The sequence below is a fragment of the Mandrillus leucophaeus genome, unplaced genomic scaffold (genome assembly GCF_000951045.1).
Source record: "Mandrillus leucophaeus isolate KB7577 unplaced genomic scaffold, Mleu.le_1.0 Scaffold365, whole genome shotgun sequence".
In the NCBI taxonomy this organism is placed as follows: Eukaryota; Metazoa; Chordata; class Mammalia; order Primates; family Cercopithecidae; genus Mandrillus; species Mandrillus leucophaeus.
Genome location: NW_012103865.1, coordinates 1059278 through 1077663, shown reverse-complemented (window position 1 = coordinate 1077663; position 18386 = coordinate 1059278). Strand labels below are relative to the sequence as shown.

The 18386-nt window shown below is 43.8% G+C and overlaps 1 protein-coding gene across 1 annotated transcript; it reads right to left on the bottom strand.

Moving 5' to 3' along the window:
• Positions 1-771: 771 nt before the first annotated feature.
• On the bottom strand, positions 772-18270 carry CASP2 (caspase 2, apoptosis-related cysteine peptidase). Its single transcript, XM_011989881.1, has 11 exons — positions 17962-18270; positions 14774-14924; positions 13995-14162; positions 13765-13846; positions 12158-12252; positions 11709-11885; positions 6408-6536; positions 6164-6254; positions 2530-2679; positions 1671-1780; positions 772-1513 (listed from the first exon to the last, which is right to left on the bottom strand). The coding sequence occupies exons 1-11, from the start codon at positions 18033-18035 to the stop codon at positions 1382-1384; spliced, it is 1359 nt and encodes a 452-aa protein (XP_011845271.1). The 5' UTR covers positions 18036-18270; the 3' UTR covers positions 772-1381.
• Between the last annotated feature and the right edge of the window lie 116 nt (positions 18271-18386).

Sequence of the window (18386 nt, the reverse complement as noted above, 5' to 3'; positions counted from 1 at the left end):
AGCTTAGCAAGAAATCACCATTTAATGAGGTTCAAGGGGAAGGCAAGAACCAGTTCTCATAAACGAAGGTGAGAAGTTTAAATTTTAAGTGAGGTGTAATAGAAAGCAGAAGGGTTCTAAGCAGGGAGGTGACATAATCAGATTTATATTTAAACAACCAAAACCTGGCCAGGCGTGGTGGCTCACACCTGTAGTCCCAGCTATTTGAGAGGCTGAGGTGGGAGGATGGCTTGAGGCCAGGAGTTCGAGACCAGTCTGAGAAACATAGTGAGAACTTGCCTTAAAAACCAAAAAACACCAAATAACAAAAAAAAAAAAAAAAAAAAAAATTAAAAACCAAAACTACTGTTATGTGGAGAATAGACTGGAGGAAGAAAGAAGTTTTTTTTTTTTTTAAAAGGTCTTAACAGGGAAGTTTCAGATAAGCAGGGATAAAGGTTTCTAGATTGAAAAATGACACGTATAGCACTGAAATAAAGGCCACATAATATCAAAGTAGAGTTTAATACTGAAGCAGAGAGCAGGAAGAGAGAGAGAGAGAGAGAGAGAGAGAGAGAGAGAGAGAGAGATATAGAGTCTAGGGAAACACACCTGGCCTTCTCTGATGCTCCCCACGAGGCTCATTACAGTAACAAAGCTCAGAGAAACAACCAACGAAAGATCTTTGAGACTTCCATGGGCAAAGATCAATAAGGTACAGATGCAAAGCAATGTCGGCGGACAGGCTGTGGAGCCTTGAGCCCAAACGAGGCAAGAGTGTCCTTCCACTGGGGAGCCCTGCAGTACTGAAGGGAACGCACAGGCCGCTTCTGCACACTGCAGCAAGGTGTGTCTCTAGTCACATTGCAGCAAAGTGTGTCTCTAGTCATGTTTACCTCTTCAGAGCCAAAAGACAATGTCTACATTAAATCTGTACACCTTCCAAACTCTCACTCTAGGACAAAAAGGGTGGGGGATATGAATGAAATAAAACATAGGAGATGATCCCTCAGACATCTTAACTAATGTAATAAAAGCAATTACTAAAGTGCCATCTACAAAAGCTGGAACTGAACACAAATACGGGGAAGTTATATGCCCTCTCCCCATAATGACACTGTGTTTACAACTTCACTTGTCAGGCTCTTCAACTGCAGCTGAAACATTCCTGGCAATAGGTCCGATCAAGGCTGGCTCTACAGGCAGAGGGCTTCACAGAAGAGGAGCTGGCCTGGAGTCCCACACTCAAAGGCAGAGATGATGGGCACAGGAAACAAGTCTGGGAGATTCCCACATCCCTGAGGGGGCAGAACAGAAACTGTGCATCCTGAAGATCAAAGGCTCTATCACACCTCCTGTGGTCCAGTGGCTTCCACTTGGCGTGGATGATGGGGAGGTGGCATCATGTGGGAGGGTGTCCTGGGAACAGGTAGAGGTGGCGGCACAGAGTGCTGCAGTATTCAGACATCTCCTTGCACCGGTGGAACTCTGTGCCAGGGGCATAGCCTTCCCGATCCTTGATAAGTGCATTCACCTGGAGGGGCAGAACCAACAGGCCCAAGTCTGAGAATCTCGGGCTTCATGAGAGCAGCACGACGGGAAGAGGAGACGGACTATGAAAGAGCATTCAAGGGAGAAGGAAAGTAGAGCACTGTGGAGACGCACAGGGGTCACGGAGCCCGCTGGCTCACCTTAACCAGCATGTCGGCCACGTGCATATCACAAGCCCGCTCAGAGAACACTTGAGCGAGGGCCTCGATGTACCAGGAACCTCGTTTGGTGTTCCGCATGGCGGCAGTCCCTGCAACCAAAAGGGCATTAATCACAGTGTGAATGCCATCACACAGCTGGACTTCCCAAACTAGACTCGGCCATGGCACCTGCACCCTCCACAGAGAACCCAACATGAAGAATCCAAGTCTAGGAGGGTACACTCTTTTGAATTATTGGCATACTTTGGAGATACTGTAGGTCTGTTTCCAGACCAGCTCAAGAAAGTGAATATGGCAATAAAACAAGTCATACAAGTTTTCAGGTCTCCCAGTGTGTATGGAAGTTACGGTCACTATCCTACAGTCTATTAAGTGTGCAACAATATTATGTCTAAAAAATGCATATGCTGTAATTAAAACATACTTTATTGCTGAAAAATGCTAACAGAGGCATGCCAATAGAAAAATGGTGCTGATTTTAGACGCTTGAAGGAGGACTGCCACAAACCTTCAATTTGTAAAAAGTAGCTGAGCATCCCAAATCCAAAAATCTGAAATGCTTCTAAATCTGAAACTTTCCAAGTGCCAACATGATGCTCAAAGAAGGTGCTCACTGGAGCATTTTAAATTTACAATATTTGGATATGGGACACTCAATTAGTAAGTATAATGCAAATATTCCAAAATCCAAAAAAACAAAAAAATCCAAAATCTGGGACCAAAAAAATTCTGGTCCCAACATTTCAGATAAGGCATACTCAACCTGTATCTGCAAAGCATAATAAAGTAAAGTGCAATAAAATGAGGTATGACTCGACTCTTTTGGAACTCAAAGTACCTTTGAGGCAGGCATAGCCGCATATCATGTCTGAGCGCGTGGGCAGTCTCATCTTTGGCAGCTTTTCTTTACCGGCATCACTCTCCTCGCACCCAGGGGATCCTGCATGGTTCTTTCCATCTTGTTGGTCAACCCCACGATCAGTCTCATCTGTAACAAAGGCAGACAGAGTGGACAAAGATGTTACTTCTTCTGTCTCTCTTGGGCCTGTCACAGGCAAGCCCACATTCCCTACAACCTTGAAGGGGAAGAGCCATTTCCAGCTGTTGCCTCCAACCTATGGCTGATAAACTAAAAATAAACAAACAAATAAATAAATAAATAATAAAAATTACTCTCCCAGCATGCATCTGTTACTCAGGGGATGCCTCATACACACCAGGCACCACGCTCAAGCACATGCATATCTGTGTGGTTGGAGCAGTTCCCGTTCTGTGTAAGACAGGGAAAATGCCAAATCAAATACTCCTTGTAAATGGAACTGAAAATCATCTAAGTCCACAACACACTTGTTCGATTAACAGTATGCCTGGGAGTCACAGTGCTTTTTATTACAATACATAATAAAATATTGATATATTTAATTACATAAACAAGAAAAAACAAGGTAATAAATAACAAATACGGTTACCATAAGTATGCTACATAAAAATCACAACCTCAAACTATCTACCAAAAAAATAATAAAACTAAGTATGATCAGTTGTTTCCAAGGTGGTTTTGCTATCTTTGAAGCACTATTTGTTAATTTCATAAGATAAATTACAGCAAGCATCCAAGATTTAAGAAAAATAATTTTTATTTATTAAAATAACTTTTTAAATCTTTTTTTTTTTTTTTAATAGAGATGGGGTCTTGCGACGTTGACCAGACTTGTCTTGAACTCCTGGCCTCAAGTGATCCTTCTGCCTTGGCCTCCCAAAGTGTTGGGATTACAGGCATGAGCCACCACACCTGGCCTTATGAAAATTTTAAGAGGGAAAAACTTAAAATGGGGAGAATTTGACTATGTTCTCCCAGAAAATTTAAAAAGATCATCCATATTCAACTTCAGCAATACTTTCTCAACATACCCTGAGCAGATCCTTGCTCTTGATACAGGCCTTATGTATCCCAAGACAGACTCTTATTTTTGATGATGTTGTTTTATTTTGGGTGTGGGCAGGGGTGCTGTCAGTAGGAAAGACAGATAGGGAGGACTCTCAGGTCAACACATAAAAAGTAAGAGTACGCTCTATTACAGTACTTCCTGATCCACGCAACATGAAGGAGCTTAAGAAAGATGGGAAGCTTTAAGAATTGGGGGGGAAAAGGACCAAAGCACAGACTTAATAAAAATTGTCAAGCAACTGCCATGTGTTGGGCACTGTCTTACTTTAAGGCCTAGGGATAAAGTGAAGAGAAAATTCCTGCCATCATAGAGCTTACACTCTAGTTTAGAAGCTGACTGGGGCAGGGGGGTGGAGCTTTTTATAGACATTAATTATATTAACCAAATACAGCAGGAAGACAGGTGAACTCAAATTTTCAAAGGAACAATTGGCTACTGGTCATTCCTTGAAGGATTTAATTTCAGAAAAGTTAGAGAGACAGAGTCAAAAATTCAGATTACTCCAGGAAAGAGCAATTACTCCTTATCCAGATCCAATAGGGTATTAAATCCCTGGATATAGGAGGAGAAAATGACCATTTAACTGTCATTTTGTTAGTAAAGACGCCTAAAGGAAACAGGCTAAGCTAAAGAGAAAGGAGAATTCCTCTCTCACCTTTATATCACAGATCCATCAATCAATAAATGCCATTGGTTCTTTTGTCACTATATTCTCATATTTGTTTTTTACGTAATACCTACAGTTTTTCAGGCAGATTAATTTTCATCCATTCATTCGACATTTATAAGTGCTACCATGCGTCAGGCAGGGCCCTGGGCCTGGGGATAGAGCAGGGAATGAAAAGTGAAGTTTGTGCCCCATAACCTCTTTCCTTAGTGCAGCCCCCTCCACGGCAACCTTCCTGGAAAAAAAATTCATCACATTATTTCTTACTTAAGCTCCCAACTGTTCCTTACTTTTACCGGCTGATGTCCAAAATCTCAGTTATGACTAAAGGTTTGAAATGAGCTGAACCTACTTTGTTATGACCAGCCACATCTCACATACTCACACAGATGCTGTTTTAAAATCAGATCCGAGCATTGGTTTGGGAGGAGGGGAGGCACAACATGCCCTCTGAATCTCAGTGTGCTTATCATGTTGTATTGTTTCCTTCCCACGACAGACTCTAGATACTACTCTACAACTATGTAAATCAAATTACTCCAGGTACAAATGAAGCCGTATCCTATCCACAAAATCTCTTTAAACTACCCTCACTTAAAATGATCTACTCTTACTGCATACTCCTTTCTAAGTATGGTTTGTACCTTGCTAATTTCACCCTTGCTTACATGAGGCCTGTGAACTAGTCTTAAGCTACTTCATGCATATTTACTTTATTTTCCTGAGTAACTGGTCTGCTCCTTAGAGAGGCCACATTTCCTTCTGCTTTTGGGGCAGTAACTGCTGTAGTCTGAGTCATGCTGCAGGATCTCAACAGACTATATTCTGCGGTAATATCAGATCAGGATGACAATAGTATTAGCTATTTACATTTGGCCACACGAGAGATTAAAACAGTAATTATTTGAATGTTTGGACAAAGCGACCTTTGAAGCAAACTATAAGCCCTTTATGGCACTGATCGTGTTTTAAGAGTGATAGCTGGCATATTTTGTGGATGTGCTGTGAGTCAGGTACCGAGCTATGTAAGCCCTTAAATGCATAATCTCATTTAACCATCACAAGCACCTTATGAAGTAGGTACAAGGACTATTTTCATTTTATATTGAGCAAACTGAGATGGAGGGATGCCATTTAACTTAACTTCACGTAACTAGTAAATGGTGAAGTCAGAATTTGACTCCAAAGTTAGGGCTCGTAATTACTATTATTTTCCTCCAGGATGAGAAGCATGCCTATGGGTCTTTTAATCCTCGTCCTGCAGTCCTGGCTCTTAAAGGAGTAAAACAAACTGCATGAGAAAAGAGGGGCAGCAGCCGCTCATGGAAAAGGAAGAGTCAAAGGCCAACACGGATTCTGTTCTGCTATCCTGCATGACCCATGAATGGTAAGAAGAAAGGAGGCAAGAGCGAAGTGTAGGTAAAAGTGAAGTATATGGAACCAGTGAAAAGGAGAAAGAGTGAAAGAAAGGAGATAAAATAAGAAGGACGGGGAAAAGACAGATCAGAAATCCGTAACTGGAATGAGTAACCAAAAAAAGGGCACCGGCGTTAATAAAGCAGAGAAGAGTAAGAGTTCTCAGAAAGGAAAGCAAAGACACTGATAAAAGAGTCCTGAGAACAGGATATGGTGGTGCACGGAGAGCTGACCAGCCTGAGAGCCATGGGCTGCCCAAGTCCCAGCACACCCCATGCATTGGGAGACACTTACAGAGCAAGAGAGGCGGTGGCAGCAGTGAACAGAAGGAGGTGCCCAAGGGATCCAATAGCACCTGAGAGGAGCAAACAGGAAAGTGAGAGCTGGTGGGAGGCCGCCCAGGAGCCACCACCCAGGTGCTGGTCTGCCAGGGCACTCACCTCCACGGCAGGCCTGGATGAAGAACATTTTCGGTTTGTTCTGTAGGCTTGGGCAGTTGGCGTTGTCAAAGAGTCGAAAAACCTCTTGTAGCTGCCAGAAAGAAACAAGGAAGAAGGGAGGTTAAGCATTGGGTGGGGCCTCCTGAATTCCTATACATGCAACAGTCGCCATCACGGGACAGACGGCAGGCAGGAGGTGAAGCAGCCTGGTTTCAACAGCTGGCTTCCACCATGGTATCCGCACCTGGAGCAGTTTCCCATCCACACCATAGATGGCGCCCTCCACACCATGCGAGAGGAGTGCTACGATGCAGGAGTCCGTAACTCTGTGTGCAGGTAACCGCGCAAAATTCTGGAGTTTCTCTTGCATTTCCTAAAAGAAAGGAGTGTTTAGTGTTGTGCACTAGAGTCAGCACCAATATAAGCATCACACTTTGGTTTCTTTTTGAAACCCTAAGCTATTAGAAGATAAAATGCTTTCTGTATATTCCTGTGGTCAATGATAAAAGAAGAGGCCTTTGGAGAGACTGAAGAAAGCTATGGACTCACCAGAAAAACGCATGTGAGTTCAGACACAATATTCTGAATACAGATTCAGACGTACTGAGACAGGCAAAGAGCTCCTGGATTAAAACAAGTTACTAAAGAAGCTAATCATGAGTTGGTCAACTCTGATTAATGCCCTGTTCATAACCAGATCCTTCATTAGAGCAAGTGCCCTTGTATATAAACGGCATAAGCGTGACTCAAAGTGTAGCTATGAATATGTAAATATGCATATTCAGCTACAATAAACTGTTCTGTGACAGCATCATGATAGTAGAGAATAGCAATACTTGTAATGTTGTCTTCTAAGATTCTAAGTATTCGAGAGACAGTGATGATGTCTGTATAAAACGCTTTGTTTCAGCAAGAGCGCGCTATAAAGGAGGATTCTATACAGGGCAGTAATTACATACACAGGCCCTAGGGTCAGACTGATCTAGGTTTGAACCTTGGCTTCATGAGTTGGAACAACTTACTCAGACCCTTGAGACTCTAATTTTCACTTTATAAAAAAAAATTATGAGGACATTTTCTCTTAAGTTTGTGAAGATTAAAATGAGATATTATGACAAAGGACTTGGCCTGGGCAACCTAGCAAGACTCCATTAAAAAAAAAAAAAATTAGCCAGGCATGGTGGTGCATGCTTGTAGTCCCACCTACCCTAAAGGCTATGGTGGAGGGATCACGTGAGCCTAGGAAGTCGAGGCTGCGGTGAGCCGTGATTGCACCACTGCACTGTAGCTTGGGTGACAGAGAGACACCCTGTCTCCAAAAAAAAACAACCAAAAAAACCCAAAAACCAACCGCTGTGTCTGGGACACATTGCAAAAAATCTGCTGTTATTACAATGTACACGTCTAATAAAGAGTATTTTTCTCAAAGAAATCTATTACTGGTCAATATTGTAGTTCAACTTAAGAACTCTCTGTTCCTGTTTATTTATTTATTTTTTTTAAAGACAGGATATCGCTATGTTGCCCGGGCTTGAGCATACTGGCTATTCACAGGTGCAAGATCACTACTGATCAGTACAGGAGTTTTCACCTGCTCCATTTCTGACCTGGGCTGGTACACCCCTCCTTGGGCAAGCCGGTGGTCTCCCACTCCCAGGAGGTCACCATATTGATGATGAACTTAGTTTGGACACCTGATCAGCATAGCACACTACAGCCTAGAACTCCTGGGCTCAAGGAATCTTCCTGCCTAAGCCTCTAGAGTAGCTGGGACAATAGGAATGTGCCACCATGCCCGGAGAATCTTGTTTATCTTGCACTAAGTTGTGATACATGAAGACCACTACCTTAAGCATCTGGTCCATCCGTCAGAAAGTTATATTGTGTATCTAAAGAGCATAATAATTGGGCACACATTTTTAAACCTATGCCTAAACCTATGCCTCCCTCTATAATTCACGATGTCTGGGTCTTCTATCTGAGATGGGGCAGACAGAAAACAAGTTCATTTGATTATAAACTTGAATAAAATTGTAATGAAAATAAACTATCCGGGTGGAAGAATTAAAACACATATATTTAATCACACACACTGCCAAAATAAAAAGCACACTTCTATAACGCACTGCAGTAGCTCTCAAAGTGTGGCCCCTAAAGCAGCAAGAGCAGCATCACCCAGGAACTTGTAAAAAACGTGAAATTGGGCTGGGCGCGGTGGCTCACGCCTGTAATCCCAACACTTTGAGGAGGCCGAGGCGGGCGGATCACAAGGTCAGGAGTTTATGAGACCAGCCTGGCCAATATGGTGAAACCCTGTCTCTACTAAAAATACAAAAATTAGCCGGGGGTGGTGGCGGACGCCTGTAGTCCCAGCTACTCAGGAGGCTGAGGCAGGAGAATCGCTTGAACCCGGGAGGCGGAGGTTGTAGTGAGCCGCTGAGATCGGGCCATTGAACTCCAGCCTGGGAGACAGAGCGAGACTCTGTCTCAAAAAAAAAAAAAAGAAATCTTAGGCCCCAGCAAAATGTGTTTTAATAAGTCCTCCGGGAGGCTCTGATATGTTAAAGTTTGAGAGCTACTAATTTAGCTGTTCGGAATACTTCTGTTTGTAGATAATCGAGATGCAATTATATAAAATATTTGAAAGTCTGCAATATAACTAGAAATAGATTGGTGTTGAAACGTACGTATATTTTCTAAGTAGAAGCCAACAATAATAATAGAAATCTTAAGGTAATGACAGATAATCAAAAAAATTCTTCCAAGAAAATATAATTTCAAGAGAATACGTAACTGTGAATGTTCCTCTGGAGCTGACGCTAATAGAATTTTAACACTGAATAGTTAAAGAAGTTAATTTTGCTCAAAGAAGAAAACAAAAATTATACACCTGGGCACTGAATCACGACCATTTTGCATTTAGTGAGATTAGGTCAGCAAATAGAAAACAACGTCCAAAAACAGAATACACGCACTTTGTAACCAAACTTAGTAAGACTCAACCATTCAATAAGTGGGGATTAGACATTTGGAGGACTTTTTCCACAAGTAGAATAGCTTAAAATAGGATCTGCAGATTTGTTTTTGATAAAATTACAGTACTTCTATAAATAGCAGGGTTCTTAACTCCTAAGTGTATTTTTAGCTAGGGGTTGGGGGACATGTGAAGAGAGTAACTTGTGAACCCTCTGAAATTATATGCTAAATTCTACGGGCAGCTGCATTTTCCAGGGATGACCTATAGCTTGTCCCTACATTTTCAAAGCGGTCTGTGACCCAAATGCAAGCTAAAAAAAAAAAAAAAACAATACACGTGGTAAAAGAAAATTTCCATTTTGAAGAGTACCTCGTTTCCTAACATAGGGTCAATCATAATTCTAGAACTAGTAACTTCATGAAGTAGATGCAATCAAAAGTTGGTAACAGAGAAAAGTGAAAAAATTAGGGCAGGGAGAATGCCCATGCTCATTGCAGCACTGTCAGGGAAGAGGAGTCTCTAAGACTAATTCTACTATTTCCTGTTTTTAAATGGAATTCCTCTCTCAAGTAAAAAAGATTTGATAAGGAAAAGAAAAGAGGATCTTATTTTTTTTGGTTCTGTTTCTTTGCTTGCCAAACAGCTATATGATAAATGAGTTGAGTCTCTAGCGAGATCCCACCAGGAAGAGAGTATTCTGTGCAGATGCCCAGTGCACCAAATTATGACACCCATTGCAACTACCTGGTTTATAACACACACATTTCTTGTCCACATACTGTTCTCCCTGCCTAGGGTGGCTTCACCACTCCTCTCTGCTTTAGTAACTTCTATCCTTCAAGGCCAGCTTAAGTCCTGCCTCCTCCATTTATCCTTCTGATCATATCTACCTAGGCATTTCTTCTTAGCTATGACAGAAGATACTTTCTCTAATCTTGTTTAGTCCTTAGGAACATAAGAGGACACATTTCCTTTTCTGCTGATGTCAAAACTCCCTCATCTGATCTTTAAACAAATCTGTGGCAGCTCACATAGTCCCCCATCATAAGGTGCTCGAAGTTCAACGCTACTCAATTCCAGTTATAGAGCAATTTGACCAAAGAATTAGAATCCAATAGGTCACTGAATATGCATCAGGCTTAGCATAAACGGAAATGGTATTTAGAAAGTGGGCTCATCAACTCACCAAATCTACTGACGGTCTCTGAAAAAACAGCAGTATATAGCTGACTTAGTGGCTCAGTATTGCACCTTTAACTATTAGACATCTAGGATCCTTTATCAGCTGAATACAAGTTGAAAAACCAAGACATAATAGATTTCTAGTAAAATAAATGGCTAGACCAAAACCTCTAAGAAAACACACACAGCGCACATTTTGTTAAGTGACCTTCTGTAGGAATTACGGATGGTATCTGCCCTTTGTCTCTTTATGCCCAGCAGACTTCTCAGGAAAGCATATAAACTACCTGAATACTTGAGGACTGAAGCAGCTGTTCCTGCCGTGGCTTTAAAGCAAGGGTGGATTTAACTAGATTGCATGTGCTACAATGGGGAAACTGGTAAAAACAGCATGTAAAGGACAACACCCAGGTACCTGTGGATGAAACCAGCCTTGCCAAAAACATAGTAAATACATAATTATTCTCACAGGAGGGCAGCTGAGAAAGAGAAATGAAGACTACAGACAATGCTGAATGGAAAACAAAGATCCTCTATCCCAACAGATCAAAGTGAATCTCCTAGAAATTTTAATTTCACCACTGACAACCTCAAAGCAAGTTTAAGAAAGTTCTATTACTCTGGAATAAAAATAAAGAGTGAATATGAATCTACAAATAGGCCATTATTGATTGCAAAACAGAAACCCTAAAGGTCACAAAGTCAGTTGTGCAGTACAGTAACTGAGGTTAATGAGGAACAGCCCATAATGAAAATGCTCACAATTTCTAGCAATCTGGTCCAAAAACAATCCACCCTATGATATGACTTGTGGTTACATAACTATTAAGAATACTTCCCAGCCAGGCGCAGTGGCTCACACCTATAATCCCAGCACTTTGGGAGGCAGATGGGGGCGGATCACCTGAGGTCAGAAGTTCCAGACCAGCCTGGCCAACATGGCAAAACCCTGTCTCTACTAAAAATACAACAATTAGCCGGGCATGGTGGTGCGCGCCTGCAGTTCCAGCTACACAGGAAGCTGAGGCAGGAGAATCGCTTGAACCTGGGAGGTAGAGGTTGCAGTGAGCCGAGATCATGCCATTGCACTCCAGCCTGGGTGACAGAGCTAGACTCTGTCTTAAAAAAAAAAAAAAGTGAGAACCCAACTGTGGACTATTATTACTTTATGAAACCACAACCTGAGATGTCAACACTAAAATGGCTGGCTGGCCCTAATTCTACTAGATTGCAAGATGAGAGGCAGAACAGAGTGAATAAAAATGTAAGTAGAGTAGACCAACTTTTAAGATATATCCCAGCAGGCACAAGAGCAAAAGATGTCTCTGGTCCCAAAGTGTTGTTCAGTCCTCTAATTTACACATCAATTTTTCCTGCCTCGGGTACCTGTGCAGTCTGGTCACGCAGAACATGGACGTCATAGCCCAAAAGCTTGAAGAGGGTGACTAGAGTACTGTGGTCCACATCCCCTCCAGAGCGAAATTCCAGTTCTTTCTCTCCAGTGAAGTGCACATTGCTCAACACCAATGCTAGGCCACGAGGCCGAGACTGCAACCTATAAGCCTGGGGAGGAGAGGCCAGTTAGAGGATGAGCATCTCGATGACACAAGATTCCCCGGCTAGATTAGACATTTCAAGAAAACAAAAACATCGTAGTTTTCTTCTTAACCCCCAGCAGGTAAAAATAGACAAATGCTCACATAAGGCATTTAGCCAGTAACAACTTTCTGACTAATAAGGCAGAAAGGAAATGTACATGCAAACTAAGTTCAGGTTCCCAGGAAGGGTGTCTAATTTCCCAACTCTCTTCCTCTTGTCATTATGCAAAAACTCACCAGCTGGAAGTGTGTCTGATAAAATTCAGGAGTGCAAGGCTTCACCTGAAGGCAGACAGGACCATCTTTATTGTCTAGGGAGTGTTCCACAGTATCTGTGGTATAGACAGAAAACCAAAAAACTAGTATTTAACTTAACCATCAATCTTAATATGTCATTGTAACTTCAGACATCTCTTGGAACCAGGTTTTGATAAATATTGGTCTCACTCACTCCCCAAACCTGTAGGCTTCATGAGGGCAGAGACTCTTAGTTTTAGCTCACTAAAGGATTCTCTGCACATAGCTTGCATGTAGCAGATGCTCAACTGGCTGAATGACTAAATGGGCTAGCTGGTAAAAGTCTTGCTCCAATCACTAGGCTGCTCCATCAGCAGGCTGGTGGCCCCAAATGTAGTCTTTTCTCTTTCAGCTTTATAAAGGCCAATTGAGCATGAACTTCCTGCCTATATACATGCTACTCAAAGGGCCAGTTATCATAAAAACTGTTTTCTGGGGTGGAAAGGATATGGGACCACCTATTTATAATACCCTGCCTAGGCGGTGACTCATGCCTGTAATCCCAACACTTTGGGAGGCCGAGGCAGGCAGATCACGAGGTCAGGAAACGGTGAAACCCCGTTTCTACTAAAAATACAAAAAATTAGCTGGGCATGGTGGCATGCACCTGTAATCCCAGCTACTCAGGAGGCTGAGGCAGGAGAATCGCTTGAACCCAGGAGGCAGAGTTTGCAGTGAGCCGAGATCGTGTCATTGCACTCCAGCCTGGGTGACAGAGCAAGACTCCATCACAAGAGGGGGAAAAAAAAACAAAAAACAAAAAAACAAAAACAACCTCCTGCCTAAACTGTCCTACTAGCCCTTAACAAATTCACTGACAACTGTTCCCAGTATAAAGTATGTCTCAGCTGGGCGTGGTGGCTTATGCCTATAATCCCAGCACTTTGGGAGGCCAAGGCAGGAGGATCACTTGAGGCCAGGACTTTGACACCAGCCTGGGTAACAAAGTGAGACTCCTTCTCTACAAAAGATTTAAAAAGGAACTAGGTGTGGCGGCATGCACCTGTAATCCCAGGTACTTGGGAGGTTGAGGCAGGAGGAGCTCTTCAACCCAGGAGTTTGAGGCTGCAGTGAGCTATGATGGTGCCACTGCATTCCAGCCTGGGTGACAGAACAAGACTCTATTTCTTTAAAAAAAAAAAAAAAAAAAAAAGGCTCATGTTAGGGCAAAGCCAGATACCAGACAAAAAGAAGTCAAACTGGGATCTGGGACACCCCCTCCTTTTTTTTTTTTTGAGACTGACTCTCACTCTGTCGCCAAGGCTGGAGTGTGGTGGCATTGTGTTGGCTCACTGCAACCTCCGTCTCCTGGGTTCAAGCAATTCTCCTGCCTCAGCCTCCCGAGTAGCCGGGATTACAGGCACCCACCACCATGCCCAGCTAGTTTTTATATTTTTAGTAGAGACGGGGTTTCACCATGTTGGCCAGGCTGGTCTTGAACTCCTGACCTCAGGTGATCCACCTGCCTCGGTCTCCCAAAGTGCTGGGATTACAGGCGTGAGCCACCACGCCTGGCCTGGGACCCCTTTTAGTCCATCAATTCTCACCTGTCGACAGGCGGACCTTCTTGTGAAGTGGACAGGACTCACACACCGGGAAAGGGAGACTCAAGTCGTAGTCACAGCTCAACTGTAAGAAATCAAAACTCATGATGACAGACCTTAGGGAGGTGGTCCGCTCCAAATACAACAAAATCTAGTCTCCCTCACTCTGACTTACAAATTGCTTTCCAGTCAAACTTTCCTTCCCAACACCCCATATGACTAAAGCTTCATACCGGTGGGAGTACATGCTGAAGCCCGGAAAGGGTGGTGAGCAACATATCCTCCAGGTGGCCTTGCTTGGTCTCCCTCAGTGCTTCACAGAAGGCATCAAAAGCTTGGGGACCCCTCTTAGGCAGCAAGTTGAGGAGTTCCACGTTCTGGCTGAAACTGCCCACTTTGGCCTAAGACACAAGAATAAAACATGGAATCATATTTACTTCTCTACCTATAATTCTATTTCTCCACATGAGCTTCCTAGTAGTGTCCTCATTCCTCTCAATAATTCTTTTTACAGGAAAAGATATGTTTAGGTGAAGTCCTTCCTGTTATTCTTGAATTTATATCATTTCTGTCAAATGCTCTATGGTAGAAGGGCACTTCCATTTCTTTAGAAACGTACAACTTCCAACTGGGTGTGGTGGCTCACACCTGTAATCCCAGCACTTTGGGAAGCCAAAGCAGGTGGATCATGAGGTCAGGAGATTGACACCATCCTGGCTAACACAGTGAAACCCCATCTCTACTAAAAATACAAAAACTTAGCCAGGTGTGGTGGCACCCGCCTGTAGTCCCAGCTACTTGGGATGCTGAGGCAGGAGAATCACGTGAACCTGGGAGGCAGAGGCTGCAGTGAGCCAAGATCGCGCCATTGCACTCCAGCCTGGGTGACAGAGACTCTGTCTCAAAAAAAAAAAAAAAAAAAGGATAAAGATACGACATCCTTTTAATATTTTGTCAAGCTCTGTTCCCACCCCTATGATCAATTTATCTTCTCTCTTTTGCCTCCAGATACCTGGATGAGCTCTCTCATTTCCAAGGTGATGATGTCCTTCTCCAGAAGATGTTCTAACAGTTCACTCAACAACAGCTGTTTGGCTAGCACCACTCGGTTCTTTTTTAGAGTTTCCTGATGGTGAGGATGCATGCCACATACTCCCAATATCCTACAGATAAAAGGTAGAGGGAAAGGCTGTCAAGTACACAATTTGGCACAGAAGAGTGGAGTGGAAGAGGCATGAATAGAAAGAACGAAAAAGAATAAGACTTCTAATAACGAAGATTATGCATATTTATTGAATCTGGTTAAATCAAAGACGTACTAAGCAGTAACGCATTGATCATAAGAAAATAATGTCTAATTCCTTATGGTTTATGTTCAGCTGAGATCATCTGAGATGAATGGTCTGACTAGGGGAGGGAAATGTGTATCTTAAGCAAAATAATACCCCCAAGCATACATATTTATGAGAAGAAATACTTCTCTGATAGACCAATTTTAATTAAGAGAACTATTTCAGAAATCATCTCACATTATTTAAGCTGGTGAAAGTGATGGAAGTTTATAATGATCTTGGATGAGGGCTAAAACAACGCTATGACAAAAACTCAAGCCAATGGCTTTAACAGAAAATAAATGAGGCTGACACTAACTCTCTTTCACTAATGATATAAACATATAATTACATGTTTTTTTAAAACTTTAAGTTCCAGTGACAAAATGGCACTAGAAATTATCAGAATCCCGTTAAGATGTGGATAAGCAGGAAGTATGACAGAAAGTCACAGTGGGTAGGTACTTATCTATTTACTTTAAAACAGATAGAGTCTCACTATGCCACCCAGGCTGGAGTGCAGCGGCTCTTCACAGGTATGACCGCATTACAGAGCAGCACAGGAGTTTTGACTTGCCCAGCTTTTGACTTGGGCTGGTTCACCCTTCCTTAGGCAAGCTGGTGGACCCTGGCTCCCAGGACATCACCACACTGATGCTGAACTTAGTGTGGACATGTGACTGGCACAGCACTCTACAGCCCAGAACTCCTGGACTCAAGTGATCCTCCTGCTTCAGCCTCCCAAGTAGTTGGGACTACAGGCACGTGCTGTCACCTCCAGCTAATTTTGCCACGGGCTTGCAAAGAGATCAGCTTCTGCTTATAAACTAAAATAATCCTATTGCCAATATATGTCATCTACATGTCTACTTTACATAAATCCAGAGTTCTCTAGCCTGCCAAGTCACATTTTCCAAATATGTGACAACAGGAAGGGCGGCACCTGATAGCAGTGAAGATATAGTAACTTCAGTTTATAACTTCAAAACCTACTCTAAAATGCATCCTGATTTCTAAGGTGTTAAAACAGGAAGGGAGGCCGGGCACGGTGGCTCATGCCTGTAATCCCAGTACTTTGGGAGGCTGAGGTGGATAGACCACCAGAGGTCAGGAGTTTGAGACCAGCCTGGCCAACATGGTGAAACCCTGTCTCTACTAAAGATACAAAAAATTAGCTCAGTGTAGTGGTGCATGCCTGTAGTCCTAGCTACTGGGGAGGCTGAGGCAGGAGAATCGCTTGAACCTGGGAGGTGGAGGTTGCAGTGAGCTGAGATTATTCCACTGCACTCCAGTCTGGATGAAAAAACAAAGAAAGACTCCATCTAAAAAAAAAAAAAAAAAAAGGGGAGGGGAAAAATGTGTATCTTACAATCAGTGAAATACCACACATCTATGGAATGGATGCACTTGGCTTGGAGATGTTATTGGGCGAGAGATTTTCAGTTAGAAGAGGGAAGAGCAGGATCCTGAAGGAACTGAGAGACCTAAGATAGCAGGTGGGATCCTAAAGCAGACAAAGTGGGTTGGAAGCAGTCAATGAATCTGAGGTTTGGAAAAGTGAGTCTGAAACTCCATTTTTCCTTATTTTTACTGTCATATTTCCATTACCCCAGACTTTCAGTAAAAACCGGCTATAAGAAAAAAAGCTATACAAATAAAACAATCCATTTAAGAATGAATCACTTTCGAATACATCAAAGCAGTAATAACGATCACATATAACACTGCAGCTGGGATACCAACCAATGGTGCAGCAGATTTCGTCCATTAGTTTACCAGTAGTATTCGCTCCTTAAATTGTTCTCTTCCTCTTTTTCCATGACAGCACCTGGGAGTCTTCTCTCTGCCTACCCAATTCCTGTTTTCTTTAGAGGGCCTTTGGCCTCCCCTTAATGTTGATGTTCCATTAGGGACGCCCCTTCAAAGACCCTTTCCCTAGACAATCTCACCCATACTTGCAACTTACTGACTTACAGTTCTTAACTCTCTCGAGTTCCAGACTTGAATTTTCAATCAACTCTTTAGTTTTAATCTGAAGCATCAACCACTCTGCACACCCGCTCCTTCCTCTACTCCGTAGTATGAGAGTCTTAAACGTGAACATTACAAAAGTTTCCAATCATTTAGAATTTCAGGACACAACTGGAAGGGGAGGAGGGGTGAAGGGCACCACGGGACTTCCTACGTCTTAATTCTGTGTCCTTCTGCAGGTTCCCTTTGCGAAGACCTTAATCTTCAGTCTCGAGCGGGAGGCATTACAATGTTCTCCTGGGTGATGCCTGCCATGAAGTGGAAAGACCGGGGCAGAGGCATGAACACTCGGAGCCACAGGAACCCCCTTGTTCTGCCAAAAGTACTCAATTTCCAAACCCTGTACTGACTTCTTCGAAAATCTGGTGACTGTATGCAAAGCCAAGCAGATCATGATACAGTCGATACAAATCAAATGCACATCAGGCAGAGCACCGAGGTCTGCAGAAGGTCTCGGCGGTTTTTAAGGGGGCAGAGTACAGTCTTTTTATAATCTCCCTCATAAGGGAGCCAGAGGAAAGGATGAAGAATCTTCAAGAGAAGCCAAGAGTGGGCAGGACTGCAAGGAGCTCCCCTTATTTAGAACCCTCGTGGGTTGAACAAAGGGAGGCTAGGGCAGTCTTCTCCCACGAGGGACAAGGCCAAGAGGTCCGCCCGCGGGCCCCTGCGCAGTCAGGCTCGGAACTGCTCGGCGGGGCCTCCCACCCTTGGCAGGAAGCGCGGACAAGGCTGCTTTCCGGGGCTCCGAGGGGAGGGGGCTGCAGGGCCGCACGCCTGGGGCCCACGTTCCCCTTCCCTGGACCCTCCCTTAGTGGCCCTAAGACTGTTCCTTACTTACCTGCGTCCCCTGTCAGCGGCCATCAGCTCCTTGTGCTTGAAGGTAGACCAAGACCCTGCGCTCGGCGCCGCCATTTCCCGTTTTTCCCGGGCTCTGCACTGTGCACCGCCCACAGCCCAAACAAACCGGGGGCCGTCGCCTCGCCCACATCCCTCCCCCACAAGCGGAGACACATTGCGCCTGCGCCCGCGCCCTGCCGCGCCCCCACGCCAGGCCACCGCGTCCTCCCGCCCGGTGCGTGCGCAGGCGCAGAGCTCTAGCGGCGGCCGCGCGGGCCAATGGGGTGAAGTGGGGAGCTCGGCGGAAAGACAAAAGGAGGAGAAGGAGCGGGGCGGGGCAAAGGGCGGGGAAAGAGCGAGTGCGGGCGGGTGTGCTCCGTTCGGCCTGGGAATCCGATTGGTTATCGATTCCCGCGGAAATCACCC

Excerpts from the sequence above, each read along its gene's own strand:
- CASP2 (XM_011989881.1), bottom strand. The coding sequence starts at position 18,035 with ATGGCGGCGCCGAGCGCAGGGTCTTGGTCTACCTTCAAGCACAAGGAG. Across the intron at positions 12,253-13,764 it reads GAAGGTCCGCCTGTCGACAG|ATACTGTGGAACACTCCCTA; the intron begins GTGAGAATTGAT and ends TCTATACCACAG. Across the intron at positions 1,514-1,670 it reads TGGCCGACATGCTGGTTAAG|GTGAATGCACTTATCAAGGA; the intron begins GTGAGCCAGCGG and ends CTGCCCCTCCAG.